Genomic DNA, 16,324 nt, shown 5'->3' with positions numbered 1-16,324 from the left:
AACACCTCTGCTTCATGTCCGATCTGACACTTCAAGAAGACAAAAGGGAAACGGTTCCCATCAGGAACAAAGTGGCTGTGACCTTTGAAGCAAGCTTTGATATTCAGCCCCTCTCTGTGTCCCTCGCCTCTCTTTCTTTACTCTCACTGCCTCACTGCTCTCACACTCTCCTCTTTTTCTGTTTTTCTTGAAGATCTGACCCTTCTCTCCATCCTCTCCCTATAACTGTAAAATTAGAGTCAAATCAATCTTAAGTAATTTCCTGTGAAAATACTATTTTTCCTGTGTGCATTATCAAATTCGTGATGTATAAAAACAAACCCTGTACGTAAAACTAAAGATAAATGTTTGCAGATTTACAGTATAAATATGTAATTTTCAAGTAAAAAAAACATTATTTAACAGATTTTTTCTGCAGAACAATACAGTTACTTTACAGCAAAATACTTTTTGTTTTGATGGTGTTTGTAACCGTGAGTGAGGAGGGCACACAGAGGATATAAGACTCTGCTGAACATTAAAGAATTGCAGTGGGTGAACATGCTGCCTGTGCAGCACTGCATGGACCAGCTGAGTGATGCAAATAACATTGTTATTAATAATTGACCAACATAGCAAAGACCATCAACACATCTCGTTCATAATAAACAAAACACAACGTAAAAATGGGTACAGAGTCTGCACAATGGAGCACAGACAGTCAGTCCACTCCATGGGGCACAGAGAGCTGGTCTGCCACCTGGCACAGACAGCCAGTCCGCCGTGGGGCACAGACAGATAGCCAATTGCTGTTTGGATGTTTTTATTTGTTTTTTTTTTTCTTTTTTTTTTTTTTTTAATTTCTCTGTGATCAAAAACAATTCATCCCTGTATTTTACATTTCTTTCTTTCTTTTTTAATTTTTTTTTATTTATTTTTTTACGTAGTTGTACGTTACAGCGTTTGACTGTATATAATAATATAATAATATATTATTATATTATATGTAATATAACGGTATTTGCCTGGAAACTTTGCTGCCTGAGTATTTACCGTTTTCTTTTTTTGTTTTTTTTTTTTACATTTTTTCTTCTTTTTTTTTTTACGGTGAAGTCTTGTATTTTTACACTTATTTCATGTAGTTCAATGTTTTTACAGCATTTGTTTGTAATTTGACAGTATTCGTCTGGAAACTTTGCTGCCAGTGTTTTTACCCTTTTTTTTTTACAGTTTGTTTTCTTTTCTACAGTATAGCCCTGTATTTTTACAGTTATCTTATGTTGTTCTGCATTTTTTACAGTGTCTGACTATGATTTTACAGTATCTGTCTCGAAACGCTGCTGCCAGTGCTTTTACCATTTTTTTCACAGTTTGTTTGTTTGTTTATTTGTTTTTTTTATCAGTGAATTGCAACCATAGGGTTCAGCTGGCACAATACCTGAAAATACATCCAGGATATCTTTTGACAGATAATTTCTGTAATTTTACAGTTTTGTATAATGTTTTTGAAAAACAGAAAAAAATACTTTAAAAAAATTAAGGATTAGTAAGTAACCGTAAAATTCTGGGGTTTTTTTGTTGTTGTTTTTTTGACTCTGTAAAATTACTGAAAATATCTTTAAATCTACTGGCATTTTGTTGTTTTGAAAGAATACTGGAAAAATCTGTTAAAATTTATAGACCATTTCCTGTACATTTTTTTTTAACAGTGTAGTTTCCTTTTCAGTCCTCGTGACCTTCTTCCAGTAGCACTTCTCCAACCTCTTTATTTCTTTGTCTTCTATAGCCTTATTAACCTTTGGATAAGCTGTCAAGGTCAAATCTTAATTTCCTCCCATTGGTGGTTAATTGCTTTGCCAGCTGTATTTGTTTTAGAAGGAAGCGCTTCTTGCTAACTTATCCTGACTGTGCCACCAAGAGAAAGCTTGACGCCAGTAGTGCAGGGAGGTTTTACAGCCCGTCCTGCTTTTACACAGGTTTCAAGGGGTTAAACTGCACAGTGTCATTTGTGGACAGCCCATCTGAACACATCTCGCCATTGGTGGGATGAGTCAGCCTCGTTACACACCTCGGCAGCACGCTGTGACTCCTCTTTTTCCGCTAAACAACGTCAATGGCCCCTCGTTATATTAGAGAAGCAGCAGGGGGAGCGCAGACACAAAAGCACTCCCACACAAAAAGACAGAAGGGGTCAGCCAAGCAAACACAGACACAAAACACAAGCAAATGTAGACAACCGGAGCAAAACACAGCAGTTGATTATTCGTCCTGCAGGTCAACACCATCAGCACTCAGCTGGAGAAAGAGGAGAGTAAAAAAAGGGGGACGTTTTGGGGAGTGATCGGAGTGAGACACGCACCTGTCTGCAAGCACGTTAAGCTCCTGTGTGTATGTTTTCCTGCTGTGTGTGCGAGTGAGAGCACCATAAATTGCCTGTCCCCTTCATGTGCCGCCTTATTCCTGCAGAATGTTGAGCAGGTTCATCCAGTCACACACACACACAAGCACACACACACACATGCTCCTTCCCTCGGCTCCAGAGAGAAGTAGAGAGCAGGAGTCAATTGGAATGAATGGGCAACCCATTGCAGGCTGGCTGGAATTAAATGGAAATGTCAAGCTCGCCAAGGATCCCTTTTGTTTGTCTGAAGAAGGCCTCCGTCTCAGCGGGGAGCCCTCACAGAATAACAGCCCGATGGCGACAGTGAACACCTCACTGTTTCCATTTCACGTCTCCCCCCTCTGTTTAGCGGTTTGTGGATGGAGACAGACGCAGAGTGAGATACCTGAGGGTGAGGTGATGGATTAAAGGTGAGGTGTGCTCTGAGGGGTTTCCAATTGATCTCTTTCAGCAATTTTTTGTGACGTGCACAGCTGAGACAAACAAAACAAAACAAGAAAAAAACCATCAGAAGAAAAAATGATTTTAAAAAAGCTCCAGGTGCATCTTTCCTCCTACATCTGTAATACCAAACAATCAACAAAGACCCTGTTGCATTAGAGTCCAGGAGTTAGTACTGGGTATTGCTTAGAACCTCACGATTCGGTTTGATTCTTTAGGCTTTGATTTGATCAGATATCAATTCCATTCAATATTGATTTAAATGACTACTTATGATTATTTATCATTTTTTAGTGGAAAAAAATCCTGTTTTATCTCTTCTGCTCTCCTGAATCACAGTCAAATGGATGTAAAATGACAATAATTATCTGTAACTTTGGGGCCGTTTACACAACAACGGTTTTAGGGTGAAACGCAAAAGCCTCGCGTTTACACGAATATGGCGTTTCAGTTGACCTAAAACGCAAACTTTTGGAAACGGCCTCCAGTGTGGGATTTTTCTGAAATGCTGCCGCCACCATTGCCATGTAAAAAGTAAGCCAGCATTTGACGTCACACTCCGCTTTGCGCTAGCGACTACAACAGGACAACAGTACCGACCGTCGAAAACTACAGTGTTGTGCTCATGCTGCTCAATATACTGAATCTGCGGACTTTTTTTCAACAAAATATGCATCTGTTGCTCCACTTTTGCACTTAGTATTCCCCAATACACCAGATGATCGGCTCAACTCTACTTCGGTGGACATCTCCCAAAAGCAGCTTCTTGGCAAGACAGTTATAGCACCACCTACAGGCCTGGCATGCTTACTACAGTGTTCTCTGAGCGTTTCTGTGTAAAAGCAGATTTTTTTCACTGCGTTTTAGCGTTTTTAGATGAAACGTTGTCGTGTAAATGGTGCCTTAATTTGTAGGTTGTTTATAAGGGTTTGTGTCCATACTAATAATCTAATGTTTTTAACTGGAATTTGCAGGTAAATCTTAGCATATGCATCTGCTCACTGTTCCCTTCTCAATCATGGTTGCAATGGTTACGCTTTACTGTAAAAAAAAAGTAAAAAAGAAAAAAAAAAGAAAAACGGTAAAAGCACTGGCAGCAAAGTTTCTAGACAGACACCGGAATACACTGTCAAACTCTGTAACACAGAACTACGTGAAATAATGTCACCTCATGTTTTGAAGCAATAAAACAACCCAAACATTAGACTTTAAAGCTGAATGAGCTTGCTTTACGCTGCTACTGCTGCTTTGGACACAGTTTGGTCATTGTTTGGTCTTGTGCCCTCGTCTGTACAACGTTGATAACACCCACAACACACACACACCACTTTGGATGTTTTGCTTCATGTCGCGCTGGTATCGAATGTCCTTAATCTGCTAACGAGAGTCTCTTAGAGGAAAAGAAAGGCTTCTCCATGACGAGAATAATGAGAAGAACAATATGAGAGGAGTTTATTTCCAAAAGATCTGAGTCAGCTTTGAAAAAGAAAAGAACTTATTCATGGGGATGCAGCCTTTAGTTTGGAATAAATATTCACAGAGTTCTTGCACCATATGGTGCCATTTCAGAAACCTGTGGGAGACAGAATTATGTTTCCTTGGTGGATGAAAACTTCCCCTCCTTCATCTTCAATCTAATCGTTCCTTACAGAAATAAAGACTCAAGACCTTCACATTTTCTTCTGCTCCTATGTCGTATCTGATGAATTTTACTCCCAGCTCTGCACTTTGTGCAGCAAATAAACAGCCTGACTTATGGCTAAGTTTGTACTGACAGAAAAAGACACCTTCATCAGATATTGATTTTGGCACTCCATGAGGACAAAGCAGTAACTCCTGCTTTTTGCTGATTTTGAGCCCATGGCTGGAAAACAGAAAAGAAAAGAAACTGCTGATAAAAGCAAAAGAGGAATAAAAGAAAAGAGGAATGCAAAATAAACAGATAAATAAGGAGCACAAGTGTTAGTTTCAGCCTGTTTCATAACCAAATAAAAAGTCATCATAGTAGCAGATTTTAGAAAAAGACTTTCGTTTGTGTGGATCTTGGCATCTCAAGTGGACAATGCAGTCTGACTTTTTGGTTAACAATCCCATTTCTGCTGTAAGATGTGGAAAAAGCAGGTTAAAACCAAGCAGCAACCTCAAGTCTGAGAATATGAGACAATGCTGAAGTGCTAAAATCTGCTGTTTCTCAGGTGTTTGCTTGAGGCTGGCTCCAAAAGTACCGGAAGTCTCATAAACCCCCATCCAAAATAAAGAAAGCAGAAATTAGCCTATTTACAGCCTGGTTCAAAAATCTTCTCCTGTCTGAGTCACTGATTTTTAACTATTGTCACACACTGTACGGGGGGTGAATTTTTTTTCTAACTCAGCTGTTCAGAGAATTTTGAGATCGCGAGCTCCCCCAATAAGAGGCACAGCTGAGGGTCACGTGTCTGTCAGGTGCCCTATAGCTGTACGTGAAGCCCTTGCCACTACCAATGTGGCCGCTAAAGCCAATGTACTTCATTTTCCGTTTAAGAAACAGACGGGTGATGTCGGCGAGACTTCGTCCATGTTTTACACAGTCAATGGTTAAAACCAAGCAACAACCTCTGGTCTGAGAATATGAGACAATACTGAAGTGATAAAATCTGCTGTTTCTCCAGTGTCCACTTGAGGCTGGCTCCAAAAGTACCAGAAGTCACAAACACACCAAGCCAAAAAAAAGCAGTTTTCAAAGCAGAAATTAACCTATTTACAGCCTGGTTCAAAATACTTCTCCAATCTGAGTCACTGAGTTTACTATCGGCACCCACTGTACGGGGGGAGGATTTTCACAGCTCATGTCACATGACTGTCGGGCGCTCTATAGCTGTACACAAAGCCCTTACCACTTCCAGTATGGCCATGATTCCCGATTTGCTTCTGATACCTCACTTCTGCTGTTGGTATCAGAATTTAAAAATAATTTTAAAATTTTAATTATTTTTTTAAATTTTTTTGACCAGAAGGCCCAGGAACTTTGACATTAGAATTTTTGCAACATCGACCATTTGGATTTCAGAATGAGTCCATCTGTTCCTAAAACATCCCATCACTCAGTGACTCTCAGCCGTTGCAGATCAAAGAGGATCCTGAAGATGGCCTCATTTATTCTGATCATCATGTTGATAAAGCCTTTGGTAAGACTATACTATATACAATAAACAATGCAGTTAAGAACATATGAAGAGTTCTTTTCCAAAACGCTATGAATCCATTTATATAATTATCAGGATAGGATAAGACTGGTTTTTGATTGGTGCTTGATTGGAGAAAAACTGCATCTTACAGTACATTTTAAACAAGGAAAATATATGAATTAACATAAAATAATGATAGAGCTGTGAATAGGTTCAGTACACCACAAAATGGCATGATTAACTCATTTTTTTTTAAATTGGCATTTAAAGTGTTTTGGAAAAGAAGTCTTCAGATAAACATTGCTACGTGTCACCTTTACCTGTGGAGCAGATAACAGCCAACTTGAGCATCGTCCTTCAGACCCAACTTTTTCATTGATGACTCCCAGCTTGGAAACTCTACACCTATGTTTACTCTCCTTTAAGTCATTGTCTGTCCCAGTTTCTCTTCATTTCTTCCTGATCTTTTTGGAGGAAAATCTGATGATTTACACGTTTGTGATACTAATAATACTAATTCTTCCAACTCTTCTTCTTCTTCTTCTACAACCACTGGCTGTGTCCGAAATGGCATACTAACATACTACATACTACATGGTCGTTGTGTATATACTGAATACTACATACTATAAGTATGATAAGGGTGCCAACCGTTTACACTGTAGTATACTACTCAGTTTCCCATGATGCATTTCAAAACCTCCGACGACAAAAATTGGAAGCACACATAAGTCTATGGAAGCACACCAGGCTATCAAATATCTCTGTTGATTCGCCACATTTGAAAGTTTTAAGAACATTTTAGGCGAGAAAGTCATCACGTAGAAAACCAAAATGTGGTCATTTGGGCCACAAAACGCACGGATACATATTTAATTTCGACATTTCGGACATTCTGTTAAGAGCGCCAATATGCTATCGAAGAAACTTCCAGTCCGCTCCAAAACAAGAGCCTATTTACAAAAGCGTTAAAGAACTTAAAGGAGATAAACGGGTGCTTTTATTTTGAAAACGGGAAGGTCTCAAGACGAATTCATCACTCTTCAAAAAATTAAAAAATGTTTACTGCTCGCAGACACCAAAGACGATCCGTCCGTCGCCTCAGGCACTTTATTTCTTTGTACTTACGTTTAGGTTTCCCTGTAGAGCTAAGTCCACTTTAGTTGCTTCTCATCTTGTCATCTCATTCTGTATTTACGTTTATAAATACGGGGCTCGCAATGCATTATGGGGCGCGTCAGTGCGAGTAGTATGCCCACCTCCCATACTTAAAATTATTACCGATATAGTATACATCCGGGTATTTCTCGCGCACATAATATTTTCATACTATTTAATGTGAACGCACTACATACTATTTTTGACATCACACTTAGTATGAGTAGAACGTTAGTATGCCATTTCGGACACAGCCACTGTCTTCTTCTTCTACTGTAACCCCCACCCTCACCACCACCGCCACCTGGCTTCCAGGTAGATTTCAGGATCAGCAAAAAGCACGTTTTGCTTTTTTTGTCCATTGAATCTGCCGTCGACAAACATGGCCGTTTGTTATGTCTGCCTCTGTGAAAAGGACCCACAGTAATGTGAATTATAAAAAGATTTTTTTCTATCTTAATAAAAAGAAAATAATAGTTTTATAGGGATTATTGTTCACTAAACTTGAGACACTTCACAAACATGTATACACATTATATCCCATTTCCACTGTTTCTGTTTGGCAAAACGCGACACTGCTCCTTTAAGGAACTACATGGTGCTTGAGGTCAATTAATCGTCTGTTTTCCCTTAAAGAGGAAGAAAATAAAAGTAGCAGCATCATACAACCAGACCAGTAGAGGGCAGTAAGACAAAAAGGAAGGGCTTTTGATCGAAACATTTCTCTATTTCCTTCTTATTTAATGGCCAAAACTGAGAGTTTAAGATGAAGCCTTTGTAAAATACAAAAACACATGTAGAGAACAAATAGTATCAAGGCGAGGATTTGATTTCAGAGTTTGCAGATAAAATAATAACTTTTCCAATAACGTTATTATTTCATCTGCAAAGTTTGAAAAAATATCATTTCGCTGCTTTTTCTCTTTGCTCCAAGTTTTCACATCACAGCAAGAAGTTATCGCATGATGGTAAAAGTACAGTCTGTGGAGGTGCACTATGTTTGGAAAGCTTTGAGCATGCTCAGTACATGTATATGCAGCAGCAGTAGCAGGAGGGAGACAGGAAACAAAGGAATAAGACATGTAATGAGTCAGTTCAATTCGATTTCTGGGCTGCAGCTCCACGTGAGAGGGCAGAAAGCTGCGATGCAGGTGCTGATGCAGGTGCACAGAGGTCAGGCACACAGTTACTGCTGCTCCAGGTGAAAGCAGCCGTAGCTGTGGGATAAATTACATCCAGACTTTGTGTCCACATTCTTCTTAGAGCAGAGCAGAGTTGTGGCTCCCTTGCTAGGCTGTTACTGTGAAGACAGCGAGAGAGTTTGAATAAATAAACCAAAGGACTCGAGGGAAACACTCGATTTTGGATACATGAAGAGCGGGTGTGAGGGTTTATGTTGGGGAAATAAGAGTAAAGATTGAGAAAGAGAGGCTGACAGGGAGAGATGGGTGCCCTTGTGCTTTGTTTTAGGGGCTAAATTGCTTGAGGCAGGCAGGAGTGAGCTCAGCAGATTGCCAAGGCTATGATGCTGCACGCTGCCCTCCTGTTCTTGTTTTGGCTTTACTCTTTATTAGAGATAACAATTTTGCCACAGGGAGACACAGGTGCTGCTGGAATTACAGAGCAGGTGAACATGAGGGGGGAGCAGGAGACAGGGGAGGATGACAGAGGAGAGGAGATGGGCAGACACCAGAAACCCTCACAGGGGACCACAACAGATGTGGTCTTTAATGTCAAAGAAAGAAAGGAAGAACATAGACCATTAGTAATGTTCATATCCACTAGCATGTTGCATGCTTTCTTGACAGCTTGTTGATTTATTTATTTATTATTCATTTATTTATTTAAATTAGGACAATGCATATTAATCAACATATCAACAAAAGTTTCAATGTAAATATGCCAGAGTTAGCACAATAGCTAATTTACATCCGCAGTCCTAAAGCAGGTAAGGACAGTTAACATTGACACACACAAAAGAAACAGAACATACACACAGACATTACACCAACAACATGTAGTTACAATAACACATTAAATTATTCTCACAAAGTTTGAGAGTCTCTGATATATTTTTAAAAATGGACTAAGGATGATTTAGTGTGAGCATTTTTGGTTGGTTTTTCACTGAGTTGGTTTTATGGACTTGTAACTGAGCTCTTTGGATGAGAGGCCCTACAGCTGTCTGATGGACTGTAAAAAAAAAAAAAAAAAAAAAAATGTTGATTTCAACTTAACTTACTCAATTCATCTTATTGCTTTGATTAAGTTAAGTTAATTAAACATGAAGTGTCAAATAATTTGTACAAGTAAAAAAGGTAAAAAGAACTACAAAAGATGTAGAACTTAATTCATCAAGTTTTTACAGGAAAGTATTTTTTGTTGTGATGACATTTGTTAACCATGAGTGGGGAGGGAACTCAGAGGATATAAGACCCTGATGTCGACTGAGACGTTGCACAGAGAGCACTGTAAACATATTGTAAAATTCATTGAATATATGGGCCCATGTCCTGTGGAGCACAAACAGCTGGTCTGTGCAGCTCAGCACGGACAGCTGATCTGATCAGTTTAGCATGGACAGCCTGTGAGTGTAACATCTCAGTGTACAACAGGGCCTTATATCCACAAAACACCATCAAAAAAAAAAAAAAAAGATTCATGTGAACATAGATTTTTAAGTTGAAACATATTTTGTAGTTGAGATGATGCTAACTTATATATGTGTTATCACAACAACTTCCATAATCTTTTCGTACTGACTTGGAAAAAAAAAACATTACAACAAGAAATGTGCAAAATCACTTTTAACAGTGTGGCTAACTTTAAAAATCAGAAACCTGTCATTCAAACTGGTCTTTTTAATGAAGAGTTGATGCCAAAGTAAACTTTCCAGCAACAGATATCACACGGCTACCTGTGTGTGTCTGTGTAACCTGTAGTCAGAGAGGATCTCATGCGGCGTCTTTGGATCAAACCAACTTGAGGGAGAGGGATGGATGCTTTTGGGGGTTTGAATGTAAAGCACAAGTAGTTTACTAGTTTCAACTTGAAAAAACATCAGAGATGACAGGACCAGACTTAAGAATGAAGAGTAATTGGGAGAAATTACGAGTCGGGAGTGGAGCGAGAGCCAGGGTTTAAAAGCTGGAGAATCCCTCCTAAATCAGGAGTGGTGGTAGGTCTATCCAACCTGGCTCACTCAGCCAGACACAGGACAGGAGCTGCAGATTTAATATGTATGAGTCCGGTGTGGTCTGTTGGCTTAAAACCAGCATTTTCAAGATGGAAGTACAGGCTAGTAACTAATTACATTTATGAAGGAGTAATTCCGTGAGTAATTTGGTTACTTTTTGGGAGAAAGTAAAGAGTACCTTGCCAAGCACTGGCCTCGAGTTGCCACTCATGGAACTGCAGTTTTTTAACCATCTGTTAATAAAGAGCTCACCATGCATGTCTGTTTATCCTTCAGGCTGCTGTTATCTTTGTGTGTTCGTTGCTCTGACAGTTAACATCTGATGCAGCTCTTTCAATTGCCTGCCCACTAACACTCAATTTCTCTGTTTCCTTCCCTGCCCTGACCTGAACCCATTTCTTTTCCAATCTCACACTTTTTCTTTTCCATCATTTCCTCATTTTCTTCACCTATCCTCTTTCAATCCCCTTGATGCATCCTCCCTCCCCTCCCTGCTCTCCCCAGCTAACATCCTGACGGTGGTCATCCTGTCCCAGCTGGTGCTGCGTCGTCAGAAGTCCTCCTACAACTATCTCCTCGCTCTGGCAGCCGCGGACATCCTGGTGCTGCTTCTAATTGTTTTTGTTGATTTCATACTGGAGGATTTTATACTCGCTGCACCGCTGCCTCCTTCACTAAACAACACAGTGCAGGTCCTGGAGTTCTCCTCCCTCCATACCTCCATCTGGATCACCGTGCCCCTCACTATCGACCGCTACATTGCCGTGTGTCACCCGCTGCGCTACCACACCGTGTCCTACCCGGCCCGTACAAGGAAGGTGATATTTGCTGTCTACATCGGGTGCTTGCTCTCTGCTGCTCCTTACTACTGGTGGCCTGATCTGTGGCACAGCCTGCCTGGGATGGGTGGTGGAGGTGGAGGAGGAGGAGAGGATGACAGGAGAACCGTGGCCCAGCATGTCCTTGTTTGGGCCCATTGCACCACCGTCTACCTCCTCCCCTGCACCGTCTTCTTCTCCCTCAATGCTGGCATCGTTCGGAAGCTGCGCAGACGCCGCAGCTGCTTCCGTCTGCGCGGCTACTCCACCGGCAAGACCACCGCCATCCTCCTCGCCATTACCTCCATTTTCGCTGTCCTGTGGGCCCCACGTACCCTCATGATCCTCTATCACTTCTACTCCTCTCCTCCTACCTCCCAAGGTGCCAGCCGACTGCTCCACATGCTCACCGACCTGGCTAACATGCTAGCACTGCTCAACACCGGAGTCAACTTCTTCCTCTACTGCTTCATCAGCAAGCGTTTCCGCGGCATGGCGGCTAATGTGCTGCGAGCTCTCCTCCACTGCCGGAAACAACCGCCACCGTTCTACGCCAGCCACAACTTCTCCATCACGAGCAGCCCGTGGATCTCACCAGCCAACTCACACTGCATCAAGATGCTGGTGTATCAGTACGACAAAAACGGGAAGCCAATCTGTATTTCCTCTTGAGCTTTCAGACACCAGCAGCCGCCTCCACCTACAGCGGTTTGGGAATATATATCCAAGCTTTGTCTCCTTGGTGACCAGCTTACTCACGTGGGTCTCTTGAGGCTTGAAAATGTCAACATGCCCGGAGAGCACACATGCTGTTTAGCTAGCTTTGAGGGAGGCTAGCAAGGTGGGAAAGGAATCAGCAGGTATTCAAAGGCTGGGGCCCAGGTCCAGAGAAAAGTTGATCGTTTCCTCCAGCAAAAAATAAATAAATAACTAAAGCTACTGTTAGAGACTCAGTGAGAAGGGGATCTCATCACCATCTATCACCGACTTTTATGAGCCAACGTTTGTATCAGAGATAAACCGACACTGGATGAGTCCTTGGTGAAGCATCAAACGCCTGCTGACAGTGATTCCTTTACGACCGCTCGCTGTTGCACAACAGCGACGGGCCTTGAACAGCTGGGTCGCCTCTCCGTCAGGAGTCATTTAAAGAAATCAAGCAGAGATTCAGTCAGACTCTGGGCACTAAAACGTCTCACCTCAAAGGGGTGATTCACTCAGGCAGAGCCATCCACGGCGTGTCCATTGTCCACGGTTATGACTGTCTCTCGAGCACTTCAAAACAGCGCTGTCATCTCCCGTTTAATATGCAGAGGAGTCTCAAAGGCATGCTAATTTGGGCTTTTATGAAATGAGTAGCCCTCACTGACTCTCCTCATCCTGACAAGTCACCTTCAAGTTGGAGGATTTCCCACATTCAAGCTTACGATTGTCATAGGATGAGCAGATACTCGGCTTATTGTTGGTGGAATATTTATTCAAAGTAGACTTGACTGTTATTGTAGCTGCACAAAAACACAAGACAAAAAAAAATTAATTGGGGGTTTGTTGGACTCCAAGGTGTCGTTAACCTAGTAATCACATTTCCAGCATTAGGAGGGGGAAATTTCTGCTGTAAGTAGATAGTCCTCCATTAACTTTTGATGGACCTTGATGACTTAGCCATTACCCTGATGAATATAATGAATGTATCTCTTTAACCCTTTAGCTTTCTGAGAGAGTGAGAGAAAGAGAGAGATGGAGAGGACAGAAAAATCTGTCACCCTTCCCTTTAAGTTTTCAAGGTTTTCAATCCCATGGTGCAGCAGTTAATTTGATCCCAGGTCAGCAGAGCAGCTCATTGTGCTATCCAGTCACATTTGGCACCAAAGTACAGCACATACATCAACTCCACCTCCATCCCGCCTGGTGACAAACCACATACACACTCTCTGCACTGTATTAAGAACGCATCCAGATCTGTGCACATCCATCCTGCAGACACCTCGAGGCATCGGCAGCGTTCATCTACCCAGGGAGAGAACGGCGCTTTGCCAAAGGGCAGATTTCTGCTAATACCTGCCAGGATGGATCAGACACATCTGGCCTTTTGTTGGAACAGATAAGGCTTTAAATCTGATGAATGTTAGGTGGGTCTGTCAAAGCTGATAATGTCACGCCCTCCAAACTCTTGTTTAACTCAAAATGTCCGACACGCTTAAACGACGGTGACTGTAGCTTTTCATCTCACCTCATGAACTATTAACAAAGAAACTGACTCCAGCTGAAAACCAGAGCAGGAATTTTTAATCTCCAGACAGATTTATTTTGTGAAAGGTATGTGCAGGGTGTGAATTGTCAAAAAAAAAAAAAATCATGAAAATTAAGCAATCAACAGCCCCAATTTTTAAAGTTAACAGTTAGCCCTATTACAATTGGAACAGTTGAACTTTCATCTTTAATGCAATTCAAAAAGAAATGATTCATTAAATTTTCTGCGACGGTCACACCCGGGATACGGGAGATGGCTTAATCAAGTTTCAGGACCGTGAATGAGGGCTGATCTTGCCAACATGGCTGAGGATTTAAGGCAAATCAGATAGCAAAACATAAAACACAACCTTGTAGATTAAAATTTCACATCATGATAAAATAAGAAACCTTTTTCATTGAGCAGGGTTAGCAAAAAAAAATCCATTAACTATTTGACCGACCATACTTATTGTGCATCACAGGAGCTTTATGTCCTCAAAGGCCACCGTTGCTTAACCAATGAAAGAGGTGAGCACAGGAGTGTTCCAAACTAGAATATGAGGGCTAGATGTTGCCAAATATTCTCATCTCTACACCCTGTATCAAAAAATTAACTCAAATCAAAATCAACTAATCAAAATCTATCCTTCATTTAGAAAAGTTTTCATGATATAAAATAAATGAAGTTTCTCCTAAGTCTAAACTTAAAGCTTGAGCTGAGCCACATACTTTATTAAGCAAATTAATATTACACACATCAAACTGTAAATGTCGTCCGTTTGGGGAGTAAAACAAGACTAGTAAGGCTCTTAATGAAGTTTTTCTGCTCAGTCACTATCAGTCTGCAACAATTCTTTTCTATTGAGCCCTTAAACACTGTTGTGCCCAATACTACATTTTGTGAGGTGTTTTTTTGCCTCATGAATCGTCTTCAGTTAATGAATTTCTCTGTTTTAGTTCATTGGTTTTGTCTTTACCTCCCTTTTCGCCACTGTTCTCATCTTTCTCCTGGTGTCCCTCCACAGGAAATGGGGGGAAACTGGTCCAAGTACATTTTGTTTTTCGGGACTCTGGGGTTGGATCTGCATCTGTAGATCATAAGAGGTAACAGACCCAGAATAAACATCAGTTTGACTCACAATGAGCGCTTAACAACCAGCTACAGCAGGGGCGGAGCTAGTTTTTCAGTTTTGGGGTGGGCCAAATAAATTTTGGCTGGGCCAAAAGTTATTAGATCACTATTTTACTCAATAAAAACAACTGGCAGATTTACTGCTGTTACTATGTTTGGTTTAAAGTGGATTTGGTTGCTTTTTGCTGCTCTGATATTTGACTGCATTTTAAGAGCGTTTTTGTGCATCCTGCTGAGCTACATGTACTGATCTGTCACTGTCCATGTTGCTGACCAAAGAGTAGCACTGTAACAGACCAGCAGGCCACAACGTTACAGCTTTACTTTTCATTATAGGCTGTAAGAGCAGTGGCATTAATTACAGTTAACTAAAAGACAAAAAAAAATACAGTCTTTCCTCAAATCATTCTCTAGTCCAGGCTGCATCACATGAGGCTGAATGTTTCAAAACTTGAGGTAATTATTATTATATTTATTATTATTTATGTATGTATGTATGTATCTATCTATCTATTTATTCATTTATTTTATTTTTTATTTTTTTTTAATTCCGACAGCCTAAAAGATTGCCAAACTCAGCTCATTTTATAAAAGCAGGACATCTTAATAAAAAATGTCAAAATTTTGCAATGTTCATTTTTAACCATTGAAGCCCAGGCTTCTTTTTGGTCTCTGCTAGAAAAAAAATAATAATAATAACATGCCCAAATTGAGAAGCAAGTAGCTGAATCTACAAGGTCTATTTAAATAACTCTGGTGTGATGATAACATCAATACACACTTCAAAAAAAAAAAAAAAAAGGAAAAAAGGGACGTTTTTTAACAGAAGTTAAGGATGGGTCTCGGTGCATTGGACCCGCCCATAATGCCGCCCTTAAGCCACTGACCAGGTTTGCTAGCTACCACAGTGTTTCCAATTATTCCAGTGGAAACTAATCATATCAGGTGGGTTAATAAGATTTATTATACTTCAACTAGAAGAAAACAATCAGATCAAGTATTTTATGGACAACACATAAAGAAAAATGGAGGCTACACGTCCCCTTGTCATATCAATAGATGATAAAGACAGTACCTATCACAAAAAGCAATCAATTAAATCAGCAGAGAAAGTTGATAATGTTATTTCTTGAAGAGCAGGTATTGTGTTTTGGGGGGGATTTAAACTGTCCCCTGTAGTAGCTTTACATGAGTCAGCGCTAAAAAAAAAAAGAAAATCCTTATTAATGTCACACTCTGTCTGAAACACTTTATTTAGCTGCTGTCTCTAAAGCCCCGTTTCCACCAAGCGGTCTGGTTTGGATCAGTACTGTTGGGTACAGGTTGGCACAGTAAAGCCTGATCCTGTTTAAGTTTTCACAGCCAACCGTGCCCCCTCGTGGTAGGCGTTGTGTAAGCTAGATGCCGTCAGTTATGTAATGGCATGGTGCCATAGCAGAGCAACACAGTGTACCCCGCTAATAAATCCATGAAGGAAAGTGCAACACTGTAAACAAAGAGCAACGATATCCATCCAGCAATTTGTCTTCTTTTTATTATTCATGTTTTTCGGGAGTCACTTTAGCATTTAACCTTCAATTTTTTATCTCCAAGTATTGTCTGTTTAAAATTAATCTTGCATTATTGTAATGTATTTACAAATTGAAGTGTGCTGCTGACCTCTTGGCCAGGTCACCCTTGCAAAAGAGATCTCGATCTCAATTGGTTTTCTACCTGGTTAAATAAAGGTTAATTAGTTAATTTTGATTAGCATGTGACCCTTTGTTACAAAGCACAATAAAGTTTTGTTTCAGAGAAGGCTGT

At 40.6% G+C, this 16,324-nt stretch overlaps 1 protein-coding gene across 1 annotated transcript in view; it reads left to right on the top strand.

The window, feature by feature from the left end:
- gpr139 (G protein-coupled receptor 139) overlaps positions 1-14,820 on the top strand; it is a 31,241-nt gene extending 16,421 nt beyond the window's left edge. Inside the window, exon 2 of the mRNA XM_074696749.1 lies at positions 10,844-14,820. Coding sequence (XP_074552850.1) covers positions 10,844-11,829 — 986 coding nt within the window. The 3' untranslated portion in view covers positions 11,830-14,820. The remainder of the gene's footprint in view (positions 1-10,843) is intronic.
- The last annotated feature ends 1,504 nt before the right edge of the window (positions 14,821-16,324 follow it).

The sequence above is a fragment of the Halichoeres trimaculatus genome, unplaced genomic scaffold (assembly GCF_033239565.1).
Source record: "Halichoeres trimaculatus isolate MK-OKI-2021-1 unplaced genomic scaffold, fHalTri1.1 fHalTri1_scaffold_20, whole genome shotgun sequence".
Classification (NCBI taxonomy): Eukaryota; Metazoa; Chordata; class Actinopteri; order Labriformes; family Labridae; genus Halichoeres; species Halichoeres trimaculatus.
The sequence above is the reverse complement of the archived record's forward strand: the minus strand, read 5'-3'. Positions and strand labels throughout refer to the sequence as shown.